The sequence below is a fragment of the Nuphar pumila genome, chromosome 1 (genome assembly GCF_984573655.1).
Source record: "Nuphar pumila chromosome 1, dmNupPumi1.hap1.1, whole genome shotgun sequence".
Lineage (NCBI taxonomy): Eukaryota > Viridiplantae > Streptophyta > Magnoliopsida > Nymphaeales > Nymphaeaceae > Nuphar > Nuphar pumila.
The window spans coordinates 39,075,575-39,096,632 of record NC_143249.1 but is presented as its reverse complement, the minus strand read 5'-3'; the positions used below and the strand labels follow the sequence as shown (position 1 = coordinate 39,096,632).

The 21,058-nt window shown below is 37.1% G+C and overlaps 1 protein-coding gene across 5 annotated transcripts in view; it reads left to right on the top strand.

Annotated features, from left to right (window-relative positions):
* Nucleotides 1-21,058, top strand: part of LOC149848750 (chromosome-partitioning protein, putative (DUF639)) — a 113,008-nt gene that overhangs the window by 69,923 nt on the left and 22,027 nt on the right. For 2 of the 5 annotated variants that reach the window (XM_089997202.1, XM_089997209.1), the window contains exons 9-10: nt 8,152-8,264; nt 9,456-9,711. In XM_089997202.1, coding sequence (XP_089853328.1) covers nt 8,152-8,264; nt 9,456-9,711 — 369 coding nt within the window. Of the gene's footprint in view, nt 1-8,151; nt 8,265-9,455; nt 9,712-9,841; nt 9,890-21,058 lie in introns of all 5 variants that reach the window. The other 3 variants (XM_089997217.1, XR_016430401.1, XM_089997229.1) reach the window with 3 other exon arrangements.

The following is a 21,058-nucleotide window of genomic DNA, read 5'->3' as shown; positions in this document are numbered from 1 at the left end:
TTTTCAGGTTTGTACAGACATGCATTTACAAGATTCATAGCCTAAGTATGCATGTTTAAACATGATCACGTTCACATATGCTTGCAAAGCAAATCAAAACATATGCATGTTCAGAAATATAACATGAACATTAAGCTTACTTGTGAATGCTTATTTAAGAATGCATGCATATTCAATTTTCTCAATAACCCCACCATGATACACACTTTTACTGAAAAATACATGCATACAACATTGTTTCAACATATATTTACATGCATCTACCCAATCCATAGCATGATCCATCCATGAAAATCGATATTCATCAAAGAGAGCTCTAAAAGAAACACTCTTACCACCAATAAAAAATCTGTTTTAGCATGTACAGAATTTTGTTTCATTGGAAAGATGAAAGAAATCAAGAATACAATCATGGAGGAAGATCCATCAATCATCCTCCATGTGTTTTTGAGAAAACATCCATATAAAGACTTTTCCCATGGATTTTCATCAAAATATTGCATGAAAATCAAACCGGCATTTGATTTCTCACTTGATTCAAGAGAGGAGACCCCTACCTTAGATGTAGATCACCCAAAAACAGTGGTGAAAGATAAAAAACGTGGATGGATGGAGAAAAATTGATCTCCTCCTCCTCTTCTTCCTCTCTTTCTCTTTTTCTTTCTTATTTTTTTTTTTTGATGTTTAAATAGGCCAAGAGGGGTTGATGCCCTCCCCCTTCTCAAGCCCTTTCTAGATGGGCTGGAGATGGGGAGTTTCCTCTTTTGAGGATTCTCTCACCTTCCCTTTCCAAAATTTTCTAAACTCTCAAATTTGACTTTTTCCTAAAGTTTTCAATTTTCTTTAAAAGCCTTTCCAAAACTTTCTTTAGCCTTCTAAGGCATGTACAAGGACTCCTTTAAGAAGTTTAAATCATCTATATAATTATAAATTCGGAATTAATAAAATTAATTAATTAATTAGTATTAAATGATTAATAATTATTTAAAAGTTTTCAAAAATAGCCAAATTAACTAGGGAGGCTTTTTAACCTTAATTAACTCCAATTTAAAGGTTTCTAATGAATTTAAAGTTGGAAAAACTGTTGGGCATGGATTTGGATTCAGATCCAAGATCCAAATCCATCTCAAAAATACAAATGGGTCTTGAGCTGGATTCAATCCAGATTAACATGGGTCTTGGATAGAGTCCAAATCCATATTAATTTAGATCAAATCCATCAGATCCAGTCTGATCCAAATCTGGATCCAAACCGACAAACTGCTCAAATTTATAAAAAATACAATTTTTGGGCCAACCGTAGCCCGAATCAAAGAAAATAAAATATCGTTACGTTTAGAATTTTGAGACGCATCCAACGATATATAACTCGAATTTCGCTCGAAAATAACCAGAATTTTGCTCGAATTTCGCTTGAATTTAAAGGTCGAAAATAAAACTTTTTCTCATATTTTAAGTGGCTCGTTTAGGCCTTGACAATGAGACCTGGGCCAAGCCCAGACTCCAAAGCATCGGCCTAAAATCGAGAACCTACCAATTTTTCTTCTATACTTAGCCAAATTTTCGAAAATCTCAAATTTAACTAAGTGTGAAAATACACGATATTACAAAAATGCCCTTCTAAATAGGAAGTAAATGCTAAATTGTACACAAGGGGTTTAGGACAAAAATACCCCTACTCATAATAGGAAATCTATAAGTATGGCTTGATATAGTTCCAACAGGTTCATTACCTACAAGCCATATACTCCTTACAAAGCCATCTGTGGTCATCAAGTCACAAACCAGCATTCTTGAGCACATGGGATCCTCTTAAGCTCCCATGTCTAAAGAAATCCATTTTTAATTTTTTCAAAGAATAGTAAACAATTATTCTCCTACCTCAGCCTATGCCACATGGATACAGCTTCTGATAAGGTGCTACAACCATTTGTATGGAGTTTCCAATATGTCTAGCATATAAGGGGGCACATGACAAGAGTCAAAATAGAGTATCCGTGTGACATAGGCCTCAGTCTACCAGGACTTTTGGCCTTGGGGATCCATGGCCCAGGTGACTGCTTCTGACACTTGCTTCAACGTCCCAAAACTCTTCTTGAAGTCTCATGATGCACGTGTGCATCCAATTGAAGGTGCATTAGTTGTATTTATCTACATTCTTGTGAATTCTTCTTTTTTGTTCTCATGTTTCATACACTTGGGGCCTTTGTAATTCAGTTGCAAATTAATCATACTAATCTATTTTATCCCATATTCATATTGCTTAACTTATTGATCTTGATAATTTTGGTAGCATTTCTGGTCAGCTTTTAGTATTGATTGAAGGAATTGATGTATCTGTTTTGACATAAAGAGTTGGGTTCTTTCTTTCTTTATTACCTCTTTGATTCTACAATGCTATCCAACTAGAATTAGCTCTCCATGGAGCTGTGTTAAATCTTTCTTTTTACTTTAGTGTTCCATATCTAAGAGATTTTCACTTCAAATAAGCCCACAACACAAAAGAGACTGCTATGCATTATCCCTGAAATTCATATCATCTAATCCTTCTTCCACCCCTCATCAATTGCAACAATAAATTCACTTGATTTTTTAATTTGTCTAGTAGGAAACAAAATAACAATTAATGGGAATTTATTAAAGTGAAGTTACCATTATGAGGTAAGTTTAATGGTTGAGATTTCAGTGCACCTAGAACCTTCAAAAGTTTGGTTCCATGTCCATATTTCACTAATAAAGAAAGGTCCAGTTTCAAAGTATTCCTAGATTCCATCTTGGATGGCAATAGAATGGAGATGTGGCATGGACTGGATAGGTCTTTTTTTGTTGGATGTCACACATTAAAAGGATGATAATGGAGGATTATATTATTCTGAAAACCATCTACTTGCTTGCATTTTCAACATCTACTACATGGTAGTGTCCATGGGTAACAGAATCCCAATGAGACGCAAGAGTTGCGTAATCTTGTTTGGGAGAGTTAATATATTTTTGGATATGATGATGGAGAGAATACATTGTTCTGATGAACTTGATTGTGTATTCAACATTTACTGGATGTTAATCTTCCATAGATACTGGATCCCCCTAAGAGAGTTTAATGGATTACAAACTTAGGAACCATAATTTTTCATTCATTTATTTTTAATTGTTATATTTTATCATGGATAACCAAAATAACCTTCACAGAACTAGTGGTTCAATGGGGATGATTCAAAATGGTATAAATTGTTTGTTGCTAGTAGACACTGACTTTATGGTTACTTTCTTCTGATACAAATATTCTTTTTTTTTTTTGTATTTCCCAAAGTTACCTTATGTGGAGATGCCCATCTTTCAGATATTGTTCTGCGATCCTTGGCTTGTTTTATGTCATGTTGCACGAAATTCTCATTTCATTATTGTCTGTTTGCTTTCCTTTACTAATAGCTGGCTTCTTGGACCATGATTAGGAATCTATTTGATGCATGGATCAATGTAGTTCCAATCATGAATATTTTAAGGGATTGTGTCATCACCTATGTAACATAGACACACCTAAAAGGGTGCCGTACCCGTGTCGACACGGGTACCGCCACCGAGCGCAGTGCGGGTACGCAGGGTCCCGCTCTGCATTGGGTCGGGTCCAATGAAGACCTGACCCGTTCAGGTCCTTTTTTACCTGGCCCGATGAAAACCCTCTCTCTCTCTCTCAGGTCTCTTCCCATGCCCTAACTGTAACGACCCCAATCCATACCATTTAAAAATGCGTTTTTTTTTTCAATGCGGAAACCTTCCCAGAGATCCGGGGTCTTCACAGTTCCAATTTCCATTGGATAGCCCAACCACCACAAACGAAGTTGCAACCATCATCCATAAGAAACAACTAAAACTCTTTTATTAATGAACCACTAAAAGTCTCATACACAACTCAAAAGTGAAGTAACAACTGCAAAAATTAAAAAGAACTAAAAGAAGAAACCACTCTGTCCCCTGCTGAAGCTGACAAGCTCAAGTATGATTCTCATCCATTCCCAGTAGACAGTCCAGCCTCACTGTTCACCATGTTCTGTGAAAAACCAACAAAGTAGGGTGTCAGAATCGAAATTCTGAGCACAACTACTTCTAAAGAAACCAGGTGAGACAAAGAACATGGATAAGATTTCATGCAATGATTTAAGTGAGTGCAAATATAAAATTTGCAGCATTCAAATATTCATACCTACCAACAATTACATATGCTCACCAGTCAAGTTCAGTAAAGCAATACCATATATCAAGAACTAAATAACCAAACCTTGCAACATGATTTCAAGAAGTAAATCATATGCTACCACCAAATCATGTCATGATATAGAGAATGATTCAAACATGCATGATCTAATGCATAACAGGAAAATGCATGATTATGTGCAATGCATGATTTCTTCTGTTATCTTTCATTTAAGTTTCATCTTTTCATATGCATGCCCTACTATGTCACATGGGTGCGGGTGCGACACGGGTGCGGCGCAATTTTAAAAATTTTGGACACAGGGACTCGGCTATATATATATATATTTAAAAAAAAAATATATATATATATATATCCAGTGTGTGCATATGTCTATATAAATTTTGGACTCGGCTCGTGACTCTTCCAAGTTGTCTCAGATCCTGAACTAACTGAGTTAAAATAGTAGTATAACTGGGTTAGAACCAAACTAGGCTGAGTTTATCATTGACTCAGCCGAGTCTTAGCTACCATGGGAATAAAACATCATCAAGGTATTAATTAAAAGCATTAACTAAAAGCATGTTCTGGTAAATGCATTAAATATCTTTTGCTAAAATTCATAACATTAATTAAAAGCATTAAAAGCTTTTAATTTTTCAAAGCTAGATTTGAAAGAGAGAGAGAGAGAGAGAGAGAGAGAGAGATCTCGGTGGATGAGAAAGTGTTGCTACTCGTGGATGAGAATTTATTAGCTTTTATAAGAGAGAGAACTTGGTGGATGAAAAGTGTTGGTACTCGTGGATGAGAATTTATTAGCTTTTAAGATTGAGAGAGAGAATTAAATGATAATATTTAAGAATAATTTTTTTTTCTGGGCCTAATGTTTAAGACTTATGCTATATATATATATATTTTTAAAAAATATATAAAAAGATCTTTTTTTTTTTATTTTTTGTACTAAAAATGGACATTTTTGGACTCGGTCAACGTTGACCGAGTCCAAAATTAAGACGGACTCGGCCTGGACTCGTTGATCGAGTCCGACTCGGCGTTGACCGAGTCCAGGCCGTGTCCGAGGCCGCACCCGTGTCCGCACCCGTGTCGGGGCGTGTCGACTCGGGTGCGGCACCTCCCTAGCCGAGTCCGTGTGACATAGATGCCCTATTAAATGAACGCAACTTTAAGTTCCTCTTTTTAATTACCGTTGCCCGCGGATACACTAAACGGGTACAATCCCCGAGGTCAAGTAGGTTCCCAGGGTAGCTTAACACACAATTTGTATTTTATTACTGGGTTCCAACTTAGCCCTCGATCGAATTACCTTCGGAACATTAGACCTTCATATCTAATGTCGGAGACACAAGGGATACCCCACACCCACAAGTGCCACTTCCTTGGTACCATAAACCACAACTGTGTCAAATACACCACTTCCGGGTAAAGTGATGGAATCTCCTTAAAACCGTGGCCAGGAGAAAGAACCTCAATATCGGGTTCAGGGGGCAAAATTACAGCACACAGAGTTTTTGTATTCTCACAGTCTCCCCAAGACCGGATCTCTAGGATTCTCATACTCCAGATGAGATATCCCAGAATGTATATTACATTATTCTTATTCATTATATTTTTATTTAAGTCAATTCTTTAAGTTTGCAACACCATATGCAAAAGTAAAATGAAAACCAGCATCCTCCCTTGCGGAACTCCAGCCCGTATAAACAACTAGAACAATGTAGTAATGTGCCAAACCATCTTATGTGGTTTAAGTGATGCAGTTAAAAACATAAGTAAAAGAAAACCAAACCCACGACTCTCCAGGCCGATGATGGTCCATTTAGGCCATCGATGCATCACATAATAAAACCGAGTAGTGTTTTATTCATAACACTAGGCCAAAGTGCCAAAAGCATGTGCACTCATGCAATCATAAACCCAAACATATGCATGTCATTACTCATTCATATGCATTTTCACTATGTGTGTGTTACCTACATCACATACGGGTATTAACCAATCCATGGTTTCTTTAAGTGTGTGAGTGTACATGTACCATTTCACATATTAATCAAGCATACATGTTCAAGAAGAATTACTAATAATTGAATCATGCTCACACTCATGAGTACCATAATCATAACAATAACAGTTATATAACTTTCTTAGAAATAACATTTCAACATGTTCTTGACACCTATATATAGGTGTGTATATGTTCCATGATTTACCTTTATTCATATCAAAACTTACACAGTATTTATTAAGTTCTAGAACATATTTTCATTAAACCTAATTCATAACAATCAAGTGAAAGCATAGACCTCCATGGCAAGTGTTTCCATACAATCCAATACACAAGCTTTTAAATAACACATGGACTCTAGACAAAAGTATAATGTTCAGCTAGAGACGACAAAGCAAGATACATTACATATAAAATTTCAGTTTTATGTGTCCATCCTCCCTAAACAGTGTAAAATGAACACTATTATACACAACTGAAAATTTTCAGGTTATGTTTCAATGATCCCACGCTGCATCTTACAAATTTTGAGCTTAAACCACATTCAAGCACCAACTTATGCCAATAGACAACCTACAACAAAACATTAGGTAATGCATGCAAGATCCTGTCAGACCTTAATAATTCATGAACCTAACAGCAGTGTATCACACTATTCATGCTTTAATGGTTTAGGATTGTGTATATCCATTTATGAAAATAGGAAATCAGTCCTGACAATAGTAACCAGGACATGTGTATATATATATATATATATATATATATATATATATATATATAGTATCAGAGCATAGAACACTTGGCAGAGATGCCCATCTTTCAGATATTGTTCTGCGATCCTTGGCTTGTTTTATGTCATGTTGCACGAAATTCTCATTTCATTTTTGTTTGTTTGCTTTCCTTTACTAATAGCTGGCTTCTTGGACCATGATTAGGAATCTATTTGATGCATGGATCAATGTAGTTCCAATCATGAATATTTTAAGGGATTGTGTCATCACCTATGTAACATAGACACACCTAAAAGGGTGCCGTACCCATGTCGACACGGCTACCGCCACCGAGCGCAGTGCGGGTACGCAGGGTCCCGCTCTGCATTGGGTCAGGTCCAATGAAGACCCGACCCGTTCAGGTCCTTTTTTACCTGGCCCGATGAAAACCCTCTCTCTCTCTCGGGTCTCTCCCCATGCCCTAACCCCCTCTCGTGTACCCCCTTTCTCTCTCTCTCTCTACCTCGTCTTCCCCAATCTCGTTTTCCCCTTTGTCTCTCTCTATCTCGTCGAGAGAGAGAAGAAGAAAAGGAAAGAGAAAGAAAGAAGGAAGAAGGTGGGAGAGAGAGAAGAAGAAGAGGAGGAGGAAAGAGAAAGAAAGAAGAAAGAAGAAAGAAAAAAGGTGAGAGAGATGTGTACCTCTTCCGCATTTTTCTTTTTCTCTTCTTCGGACTCCATTCTCCCTTCTTCTTCTTCGGTTTTAGACCCACACAGGGAGAGAGAGAGAGAGGCGGTCTGACAAATGCCCCTCTCTCCCTCTTTTTTTATACCCACATTTCATTTTAATTTTTTAATATTATACCTTTTTTACTTTTTTTTATTAAAAATATCAGTTAACCATTTTCTTTATCAAAAATATCAGTCTGCTCCTCACATTTATTAAAAACATCAATAAAATTATTTTTTTACTAAAAACTGTTTTTTTACTAAAAGCTGCATTGGATCTATAAACTATTATATGGATCTTACACTGGACCCACACTATATATAATTATATATATATAGCCGTGTCCCCGTACCCACATTTTTTGAAATTGCCGTGTCAACTCCCATACCCGTACCCGTAACCATGTGACATCATCACTAATTATTAATGTCAATCACGCATTCTAACTTTTTCTTATATTGTCAGTGAGGGAGTTCATTTTTATTTTGTTGCAATGCAGGAAATACTGCTTCCTTTCATTATCGTTGGTCAATGTTTTAACAAGCTTAGGCATTGGGAGAAGCCACATCTAACTATTTCGTTTCTTGCATTTGCATATACTCTGATTTTCAGGTAAATATTTCTAGTTTATTGCAAATCATTTTGTGGTTGCAAACTTTTCCATAAAGCGCTGTGCAATTGTTTGCATGAATCTCTCTCTCTCTATTGTAGTTGCAGTATATGGTTTGTGATAGTTCTTTTTGATAATTTCCTGCCCTGAAAAGTTCAACCTCATGAATTTGAGATGTCTTTGAATTAAGGTACGAAACACAACCGACCACACATTCTCCTTGTGTTGCTGATAGGCTTAAACTTATATGCTGGTTATGTCCATATTAACAAGGATTTACAAAATTTATTCCCAAGAAGATTGAAATCAGAAGCAAATGCTGCCCATGCTTATAACATTTACATAGAATGTACACTTTGTCACAAAAGAACTTCTATTGATCGTTGAACTCTCTTTCCTAAAATTCATAGTTAATGATCACTCACACAATTACAAATTGATAGTTGATATTTGACATACAAAGTAAAGCTTTTGTCTTAATCTCATCATTTGATAAGTTTCTTAATATAATGACTACTGAGTTTATCTTAAGGAGAGTCTAATGTAGGCTGTCATTTATTTGGAGGAAAATTAATAACACAAATATGAGTAATGCCTGGATTCTTGTTAAAGAGTTATGCTAGCTCTACAATTTGAATCACAAATATGTAGGTAGCTTTTTTGAAGATAACTAAGAGGAACAACTTATGCTGACTAGATGTATATAAATGGAATATGAATTTTTTTTGTGGAGAAATCATTATTGGCACTCCAGTTTCAAGAAGTAAAGCTACTTGCCTTTTCTGCACGGGTTTCTTTTTGAATCTAACCTTAGCATGTGCAACAGTAATGTCTACTTTGCTTTTAAGTTTACATCAATATTGGGTGGATATATGTGAATTTCTGTTTGAGGTTAATCCATGCCAACATAGTAAAAATGCGATAAGGAAGTGGTTGATGATGATGCTTTACCTATATACATGTGTTGTAAATGTTCCATTGCATTTTGGACTAGTTAGATGCAACAATATTATATGGTTTTCACAATCGATCAAATGGTAATTTTAGATGGTGTTTCAGTTAATAATTCTGTTGTAAGCTGTGTTTGTGAAGCATTTGCTGCTAGAAGCATTTCTGAAAAGAATTTACAGTTTTCTCTTTTTTCCTTTTGCAAAAGTCTACTTATTGATGTTTAGTTATCTCATTTTATTCAGGAACTTGCTTGCACATGTATTTCCTTCGATTTTAATGTTTATAGCAATTACCATGCTAGTCCTTACGGCGCTCAAAGAGCAGGGTCGTTTAGGACGATCCTTTGGAAAAATTACTATACGAGATCAACCACCTTCAAGCACAATTGAGAAATTCATAGCCATTAAAGAAGCGTTGAATGATCTAGAAAGATATATCCAAAAGTTAAATGTCACACTTTTGAAGGTTCGTGGAATTGTTCTTTCAAGTCAACCACAGGTATGTTTTTTCAGATATATGTAGGCCTAATTATTCAAACATGAAAAATCATTCTAAAGGCTATAATTGTTCGATTAAGCATAGATCTATGATATCAATCTTTCTTATATGGCTCATTCTTTACATACAGTGATATTGATAAGCAAGGTGGATGTTTGTTATACTGCAAAATTTTATGGTAAATTATCTGTTAAAATTCCTTTTTTTGTAAATTGTCCTAATTCCAAAGATTCATATATTCATTTAGGAAGCTTATTATCTGTGTCACACGGGCACTTCACTTAGCATGTGTATCCCATGTCGACATGACACAACACTCTGACACTCTAGGACACTTCATGGGCACAATAAAACTAGTTTTGCACAAAGTCAACATTGTGTCATTAACATTATCTATTTCCTTTTATGATCTTATTTACATATTTTGTATTCACTTCCATTCTTTTTCTTTTAAAATTTGTCAACAAATTCATTACATTTCAATTTCAGCTTAGTTTCAATTATTTGGTTTTTTATACATGCACTCACATATACATTTGTGTCTACAACCGTGTCCTCATGTCCTACTTTTGAGAATTATCTTATCGTACCAAGAGTACCCGCATCATGTCCCATTCCTGCATCCATATCCATGTGACGTACCTTGTTACACTTTATGTATCCAAATTATTGTAGGACTCTTGATTATTTTATACTCTTCCTGCTTTTGCAACTCATATTGGCCCACCGTATCCATAACTGTATGATATTTAGGTTATTTATACACATTTATAAAGGATGGACATGGGTATGGGTACGAGATGTAGGGTATGACACGACAATTTAAAAAATTGCGGGTACGAGGACACGACTAGCTATATATATATGATTTGTTTCGACTTTGGATCGTGTTGGACACAATCCATCTTCTATATATATTATATATTTTTGGGGAGATTCGGGGTGAGGATGATATTTTGGGGAGATTGGGGGTGTGGATGATTTTTTTTAAAGAAAGGATGGGTAGTTTGATATTTTTTTTTCTAAAATAAAATGCGTTGTTCCTTTTCTTTCTCTCTCTCTAACATCGACAAAAGAAGAAGCCAGGTACGCCTCCCCCCTCCTTTTTCTCTCTCCGCCACTTTCTTCTTCTTCCTCTCTCTCTCGTCCTCCTTCGTTTCTTCTTCTTCTCGCTCTCTCCGTGTCTCCTCCTCCTCTCTCTCTCGGGGGGGGGGGGTAGAGACAAGGGGGAAAACCAGAGAGAGAGGAAGACGAGAGGGGGGATCAAGAGAGAGAGGGGAGGGGGGGGGAACGAGACTGGAGAGAGAGAGACCAAAAATGGCTGCGCCCTTTCAAAAACCTTAAAAAACATAAGTTTGGATCGGTTCTGGGTTGGACCTAACCTGGATCAGTACTAGACCTGACTCGGGATGTACCCACACTGAGTCCGATACCAGTACCCGTGTCTTGCCGTGTCGACACTCTTACGACACCCCAAATGGCGTGTCTATGTTACATAGATTCCAAATTATAGTTTATGGTATTTTCAAATGATTATTTTTTTCTAATTATTTAACATTTTATGATGTTTCTTCTAAAAGGGTTATTTGTCATTATTTTTTTTTAATAATACCAATAAGCAAGATGTGGGATAACTGTAATGACTCGAAATTTAACCTGAATTTTGAGGATTTTTTTTAACAACGAAACTATTCGATCCATTCCAGGTTAAGCATTTTGTCTACGTAATAGGGAAATCAAAGCAACACTATTCATTTCATTACCAATGAAATTTGATAGTAAACCAAATGTTCAGAATATTACAAAAGCAAAAATGAAAATATCTAAGCTAATTCAAGCTGCTCCGGGAACATCAAAAATTCGTGCATCATGGTCTGTACATCATTCCGCAATCACTCTGTGTCGTCTATTCTTCACCTGAGAATGATAAAATAATAGGATCAGACTACAACCAGTCTGAGTAGTATAATTACTATGATTATGCATGTATACAATGTAACATGGATGTGCAATGTTATTGGATATTCAATGAATTGTAAAGCTATAGCATAACATGGAATAATTAAATGAATATCCCAGGAACATTTAACAACATAACTCATTTATGATATATGAATAAACACAATAAATGATAACAAGTTGAGGCAGAGAATCTTATAGATTTCACATGAATAAAGAACATAAAATACTTAATTTAAGTTTCTCTTTAATTATTCCGTGGGTACTCGCAGGCCAAGGCAATTGTATCAGAAGAGAATATTCGGGGGTTTGTTATGTTGAGTTTTTTATTAACTTGAATGTTTAACTGAAACTGAAATCTTAAAGGAGCGATTTAATAACCGAGAGAACCTCCTGAAGGCTAAACAAACAGGATGCATCCTTAACTTCTGCATAAGAACTTGGATCTACCACCTAGGACAATTTGGTAGTCCGGGTCCCCTAACTCCGAGGACTGGGGACCAACCAGCCATTGTCGCTCGAAGCTAATTAACACGTCCCTGAAGTTGTGTACTACCTACCCTCTCTAAGGTAAGCCCGAGTCTGACTGGGTTACTTATCTTATAATTTATTTATTTTTTACCAGACCTCTCAGGGGTTCTACATGATTTGAACTCAGAAGCTTGATGTTACAGGTACTCATTTAAGTAACAAATCATACCACAATAGTAATATGTTTCCAAAATATCCCCACCTTAGGTAGGCAGGTTGTCAAATATCAATTTATTCGTACAATCCCACTCAATGTGCTCCGATACCTTTAAACCGTCGAGCAGGAGTGCTTCGGTACCTTTCAACCAGTCAGGCAAAAACTCAGAGTTATGAGTTCACGTGAATTAGATTTATAAGGCTTTTTAAGAGTATGTGTCATACCCTTAGATCTATTAGTTGCAAGTCCCAGATTCGGCATCCCATGCGCCTTCATTAATCCATTACTAGTACTACACATGACATCTATTTACATATAACGGCATAACCCGTGTTCACATGGCACAACTATGTTTCACCCGAACTACCGGCTCGATCATAAGCTCATTTTGCAAGAATTGCAGGTAGCTTAAAGCCAATAGTCACTAAGCATCAATGCAATAATAAAGTTCATAAAAGCAAAAATTGCAAATGTCATAACTCTACTATTGCTAAGTCATCAATACTATATTAAAATTCTCATATGAACAGTTTACAAAAAGTTTTTGAGGCAAAACACGCATTTTATAGTTTTGTCATAAAAGAACATTTTTAAGAACTATCTAAGGTAAAATACGGTGACTGCTAGAAAAACATCCAGTGTAAACATGATGCAGAAAAACATCCAGTGTAAACATGCAGACACTGATTTTTGTCATGGAACTTAACATCGAAAATAATCAATGTAAATACACAAATCTTGGTTTCTGTCATTGAACTTAATGCCGCCATTTATCTTGCTGATTCATATATAAAAAGAAGTAAGTTTCTCATATCGAATTGGAAACAAGGATAATGCAGAAATTCAGTTTCAGAATACTGGAATCAAAAGCAACTACATTTACCAGGACTCAACTGAACATTTTCATTTGATAAATTTTCCTTCACTGTCTCAATACAGAATTTTAAACTAAGGTATCCTATCTATGCAGAAGTTGTAACAGACACAACTGTAGGTGCATAAAATTTTACACAAACATGCATATATGTGCAGACGTTTTAACACACAGATGAGTGCAAAACATTCCTTTAATACCTTGTTTGAACCATATTGTGCAAAAGTTTTAACCCAGGCACATATATGTGCAAATGTGTTAACAACTTAACACACACATACGGGTGTGCAGAAATTTTTTTAACACCCACATATGTGTGTAGAATCTTTTTCTTTAACAAGGAAGGCCCTGTTTGAACAATACTCACGTATGTGTGCAAAAAATATTTCACGTACACACAGATGGGTATGCAACATTTTTAAACACAGGTATGTGTGCAAAAGTATCAACCCACACACATATGGGTGTGCAGAAATTTGAGCACACACATATGTGTACATAACCTTTTTCTTTTAACAGCAGTTATCAAACCTTATTAACAGAATAAAGCGAGGTGAGCGATACAGGGTAAAATATATATACAACGGTAAGGACAAATTTAAATGGTATATCAAACAGCGATTTACCATTCAGGCCCAAGTTCAACAAATAACTCAATGCTGTCATACAAATTTTCATCCGTTATTGCTTACAGGGATGGTTATTGTCTAGGCTGAAATTAATCTAAGAACAACCAATTTAGAGTTCACACTAAACTGTGTACTACCATGACTAAACAACACCGTCTAACAGAAATTTTTTTACTGATTAATCAGCCATACTCCTGTGTAGAATCAGTCATACTAGAAATTTTCTCATTGAGTCTATTAGCTAAACACGTAGATTTAGAAATTCCCTTTATTGACATAATACCGAATACAACAGTTTGTATAAAAATGCCTGGACTTACAAAAGCATATCCAATATGGTTAAATTAAAGATGAAGAAAAGGACTCATTGGAACACCGAATTAAATTCTTAAGGCAGAACCATGTATATAGATCAATTCACTAAATAGGTCAGGTTTTACCTTATCACAGCAAGAAACCCCAAATACAACCATGGCATCCATTAATATAACACCAAGGTAATATGACGTCATCCATGAGGTTTTCAGAGACATCCATGTATGGTCACAACAAGCAAGACAATAATCAAATTAAAGATCAAATTCCTTGTTTGTTTTTTGTTTTGGGTTTGTATTGCAACTCACGACAAGCTTGGGACAAAGTACATCGTAAATCACAGAAAACCCTACCTTTACGTTGAATCGAGAATCCAACCTCTTGGCTGCTTCCTACTCGCTGCCGTAGTTGCGTGAAGACTCCCTTCTCTGGGCCGCGTAAGAGAAAGCGAAAGAGAAAGAGAAAGAGAAAGAGAAAGAGAAAGAGAAAGAGAAAGAGATGAAAGACAATTTGCATTTGCTGGGAGGTTTTTTAAGAAAAAATCTCGTGAAAGGGGGAAGGAGAGTTCATGGGTGAGAGGCGGGGGTCAGTTTCCCCCTTTTTCCTCTCCACTCTATGTGAATAGGGGGTTTCACGGCCCCTTCCTTTCCCTTTCACGTTTTAGCCTGTTTTGCTTTCCCTTTTTTTTTTTATGTTTCACGATTTTTTTCATTTGCTAGGGTTCAGCATGGACCCCACCATTTGCGTTACACCTCCTTTAGGGTCTAAACACGCCACAACCTAGCTTGTGATGGCGTGGGTTAAAAAAAATTCGCGATTAGAAAAAATATTTGATTGGGTTTTTCACATGAGGACCCACAATCCAACACGGATCGGATCCCTCTTGGGACTTTTCGGTTCCAATCCAAGGTTCTACTCTTTTAGTGTAAAATTAAAATATTTAAACTTCTGATATGGATCCAAATAAATTACTATGGATCCAATATCAGAAATTTTAATTGGACCATTACCATTTCGATATAAAATCTATACTAAGATATCGGAAATTCGATGTTAAAGATCCAACCAACACATTTTAGATCTAGTATCGGATATCCAGCCAAGGTTTCTAAAATCTGATATCGAAGATCCGAAAAATATCTAGGATCCAATATCGAAGATCCAAACAGGATATCCGAGATCCAATATCGAAGATACGAATAGGATATCCGGGACCCAAATAAGAATAAAAATAAAAGCAATGAAAATATCCTCGTACCAAATTTTGTGCTTGAAATTCAAGTCGCATTAGGCAATAAAATTTTACAAGTGTTACATCCTATCCTCGTAAAAAGAATTCTGTCCTCAAAATTCTCATTCAAAGACTACTAAAAAAGATTGGGGTACTTTTCTCTCATATTGGCCTCAGGTTCCCATGTGCTTTCTTCGATGCCATGATTTTGCCATCTAATCTTGACGAGAAGAATAGTCTTGGATCTAACACTCGTTCACTTCACTCTAAAATTTTCATCGGCTTTTCTTCAACAGTCAGGTCTTCCCGTATATCCACATCTTCGTACTGAATCACATGGGACGGATCGTGGACATACTTTCTCAGCATAGACACATGATATACATTATGGATCTGTGCGTACTGAGAGGGTAGAGCTACTCGATAAGCTTTTTCATCAACTCGCTCTAAAATCTCGAATTTACCCATATATCTGGGGCTCAATTTTCCTTTCTTGTCAAATCAAAAAACACTTTTGGTTGATGACACCTTTACAAAGACCTGATCTCCCACTTCGAATGTGAGTTCTCTGCGTCTTTGGTCCGCATAGCCCTTCGTCGGCACTGAGCTGTCCACAATCTATCTCTTATCATCTGGACCTGTTGAGTATAGTGTTGTAGTATGATTGATGATTCAATGGATCATTCACCCACTTCATCCCAATACACAGGTGATCTGCAATGTCGTCCGTACAGAGCCTCGAAAGGAGCCATACCTATGCTCGCATGGTAACTCTTATTATAAGCGAACTAGGCCAAAACCACATGTTTGTCCCACTCACTTTTCCAATCCAGCATACAAGCTCGCAATATATCTTCCAGAGTCTGTATGGTCCTCTCCGATTGCCCATCGATTTGGGAATGAAAAGCAGTACCCAGTTTTAGCTTCGTACCCAGGGCTTGTTATAATTGCCCTCAAAACCGTGAAGTAAACCGTGGATCCTGATCGGATATGATCAAGACTAGCACTCCGTGCAAACAAATTGTTTCTCTAATATATAAATCTGCTAAGCTCTTTAGAGATTGATTGATCCGTATGGGCAAAAAGTGAGCCGATTTGGTAAGTTTGTCCACTATTACCCATATGGTGTCATGTTGTCTTCGGGTTTTGGGTAAACCCACCACGAAATCCATGGTGATTTCTTCTTATTTTCATTGCGGGATTTTCATCTGCTGCAGCATTCCACCAGGTTTCTGATGTTCGATGTTGACTTGCTGGCAAGTCAAGCACTTCGAGACATAACTGGCAAATTCAAGCCAATAAATAGAGTTATATCGAGCCATGATAGAAATGGACTCACAAAAATAAGCAGTTAAAACCTAATTTTACTTGTCTTGCGATTTCACGTTTCATTCCGTTCCACCAATACCCCTGTTGTAAGTCTTTAAACATTTTTGTACTTCCTGGGTGTACGGTATACTTGGACTTATGTGCTTCACCCAATAATTATTCTTTTAATTTAGGGTCGCTAGGGACCCAAAGTCGCTTTTGCATTCAGACACTGTCATCATCCTTGAGTGTGAACGAGGAATCTTCTTGTTGAGCAAGCGACTTAAGTTTCTCATATTGGTGATCCTCCTTCTGACTCGCAATAATTCTTGTAAAGATTTCAGGGCTAGCAGATAAACTTGATAGCTTGATGGTTCAATGTTTGTCTTTGCACGACTTCTAGTTCATAAATTCTTCCACCAATTTCCATCTCTTTGTCACCAAACTGGCCAAAGTGCCGCCCGCCTTGTGACTGAGAGAATCTGCTACGGCGTTTGCTTTTTTCGGGTGATAGGAAATAGTAAATTTGTAGTCCTTTATGAATTCTAACCAACGCCGTTGTCACATATTCAACTCCTTATGCGAGAACAGGTATTTAAGGCTTTTATGATTTGTAAATACCTCAAATTGTTTCCCGTACAGGTAATGTCGCTATATTTTTAGAGCGAACACTATGGCTGCCAATTCCAGATCATGAGTCAGATAGTTTCGCTCGTGGATCTTCAGTTGACGGGATTCATATGTTATAACGTTACCATTTTGCATTAAAGCGCATCCCAACCCTGAACCTGAAGCATCTGAATACACCACAAAACCACCTGACCAGATGACAGGGTCAAAACAGGAGCGGTTGTAAGTCTCTTTTTCAGGGTTTGGAAGCTTTCCTCACACTTATCAGTCCATTCAAATTTGACTCCTTTCTAAGGAGTTTGGTCATATGTAGAGCGATCCGTGAAAAGTCCTGGATGAACCTTCGGTAATAACCTGCCATGTCGAGGAAACTCCTGGTATCTTTGATATTTTTCGTTTGTTCCCAGTTCAACACAACCTCCACATATACATTCAACACCAATTATCACAGTTCCTTTATCATTTATTATAAGGATTATATATTATTTCTTGGCATAATTATGGAAAAGTAGTTACCTTAGCTAGGTCTACCCATACTCCATCCTTCGAGATCACATGGCCTAAGAACACGACCTTCTCAAGCCATAACTCACATTTGAAGAATTTAGCGAACAACTGATGTTCCCTCAAAGTCTCCAAAACAATCCTCAAATGACTCCGATGTTGCTTCATGTTCTCTGAATATATCAGAATATCGTCAATAAAGACAATTACAAATGTATCCAGGTATGGTCTAAATATCCGATTCATCATATCCATAAATACGGCAGAAACATTCGTGAGTCAGAACAACATTACTACAAACTCGTAATGTCCGTACCTTGTTCGGAAGGCCGTCTTTAGAATATCATCGTCATTTATTCTGAGTTGGTGATACCCAGATCTAAGGTCGATTTTAGAGAATACCTTAGCCTTTTGCAACTGATCGAACAAGTCTTCAATACGGGGTAGTTGATACTTGTTTTTAATAGTTGCTTGATTTAACATCCGATAGTCTATGCATAACCTCGTATATCCATCATTCTTCTTCACAAAGAGGATTTATGCTCTCCATGGCGATACACTTGGTCGGATAAAATCTCGTTCCATTAATTCCTGTAATTGTTTTTGTAACTCCTCGAGTTTCACTGGTGCCATGCGATAAGGTGCCTTGGAGATTGGCGTCGTCCCGAGCACCAACTCGATACGAAAGTCTACCTCACGTTGTGGAGGAAGCCTAGGCAGTTCTTCCGAAAACACCTCTGAAAATTCACGAACTACCTCGAGTTCATTTATTGGTGTGACTTGATTCTATCAAGAATACATTAACTAGAAAAGCCTTGCATCCTTGTCGCAAATATTTCTGAGCCTTCAATGCCGTTGTCACCCAGTCCTTCATAACAGGTCTTGAGAGTCTGAACTCTATTTTTGGCATTCCTGATCGGAATAGTATCACTTTCTCTTGACGGCATAGAACGTTGGCGTGATGTTCATATAACCAATCTATACCCAATATAGCATCATACTCGGTAATATTGAGTAGGATAAGGTCAGTAGGTAAATTCTGCCCGCCCAAAGTTATTTCTATGTCTGGTATATAATTTACATTGATGGAGTTATATCCGACAGGGTTATACACATCTAATACATGTTTCAGTGGTTCAATGCTCACACCCAATTGTTTAGCAAAGTCTATATATATAAAAGAACGTGTGACACTACAATAAAAAAGAACAAGTGCAGCATGACCATCAACTAACACTGTACCTTGCACCAGGTTACCTTTCTCCAGATTCTCAGCAGTGGTGGCATAAACGCGTCCTGACACCCTCTTCTGGACGTTCTGTTGTTGCTGGTGTTATTGCTGTTGAGGTGGTTGTTGTTGTGGCTGCCTTTCACCAACGTTTCACTTTTTGCATGGCCGCTGTCTTTTTGTGACACTGACGGGCATAATGACCCATCTTTTCATAGTAAAGACATGCACCCGTATCTCTAAGGCAGGGCTGCCCATTGTGGAACCGATTGCATTTCTGGTATACTCGATTCTGATTCTCGTTCCGTTGTGGGCGATCTCCCCCGTGCTGCTTTTGCTTCTTTGGTGGTAGTTGATGGTTCTTACCACCTTGATACTGCTGCTTGCTGACTCCACTCTTACCAGAAGACCAGTTTTGATCCTTTCTAGACCTTTCCCACTCTTCATTTAATGTAGTGGTAGCTTCAATGGCGTCGTGGAAGGTCGCTGGTCGACTGGTCATTACTCGATATCTCAGACCGTCTTTGAGTCCACGTAAATACTTGGTCGCTCTCGCCTTGTCGTTGGCGAACAAGTTCAGGCAATACCTCTCTAGGTTCAGAAACTTGGTGGTATAGTCTGTTAAAATGTAAAACTGTACATATATGTATATATAATAATATTATATTATTATATATATATATAAATACATTTTTAATTTCTTTCTTTTCTGTATTTTTTTCCTTTATTTTTATTTTTTGTTTTTATGTCATCTAGTTCAGTTTGAACTAGAATGACTGTTGCTAGTCAAGTCCTGTCCAGACTTGACTAGCAATAGAGCTGTTGGACTGACACATTCCAACAGCTCTAAATAGAGCTGTTGGACTGTGCCCAACAGCTCTATTGAGTCCTCTTTCAGCTGTGTATATAAAGGGGTGCAGCCCCTCTTGTATTTTACTCCAATGCTTCTTAAGCAATTGGTTTTTCATATCAATAAAGAATACATTTTTTATTTTTATTTTGTTTCCAGTTATACCCTTTTTAAGGGTTATGCTTTAGTGTCATTCTTGACACTTGCTCTTGTTAATCAAAGCTCGTGTTTCGAAGATCCCCATTTCATTTCATGGTATCAGAGCCGCGGAAGTACTAAATCTTGAGGAAAAGCTGCCTCGGTTTCCGTGTCCGTTTGCAAAAGTGTTCGCCACTTGAAGAGAAGTGTTTTATCACTTCATTGGAGAAGATTTCACATCTTGTTGTATTATTTTTTTTTTTTTTTCTTTCTCATTTTTTCTTGTTTCTCTTCTATCCCTATTCTTTCTCTCCTTGTAATCGATGGATGACAATGATAAAGTCACCATCATGCCTATGAAACTAAGCGATACGAACTATGTAACATGGGCTTCAATCATGAAGCACCATATATGGGGAAAAGGCTTATGGGGGATTGTGGATGGTTCCGATTCGGAACCTAAGCTGTCTCTTACTAAAAAGGAGGGAGATAAAGAGGTCCCTCTATCGGAAGAAGAGAAAATCAAGGCTATTGCCTCATACGAGAAGAAATGGAAAGAATGGAGAATATCTCATGCGAAGATAATGTCATGGCTTATCAATAGCGTTGACATTAAAAAATGCTCAAGTCTTGCCAAATTTGATCATGCCGATAAGGCATGGGAATACCTTAAGAATATGTATTCCCTTAAAGATATTGCACACGTGTGCAACCTCCAAGAAAAAGTTCGAATGATGACACAAGGAGACAAAACTATTCGTGAATATTACAATGGGTTGTCCGAACTTTGGGAAGAACTTTCCCTTTTAGAACCAAAGTGGCATTGTGCCGAAGACATCGAGCTTCGTCAGAAACAACTCGATGCTGAACATTTTTACCAGTTTATCACTGGATTAAGGCCGGAATTTGAAACCACTAAATCGGCCCTACTTCACAGGGGAAAAATTCCTTCTATTGTTGAAACTATTGAAGAGTTAACAATGGAAGAAAATC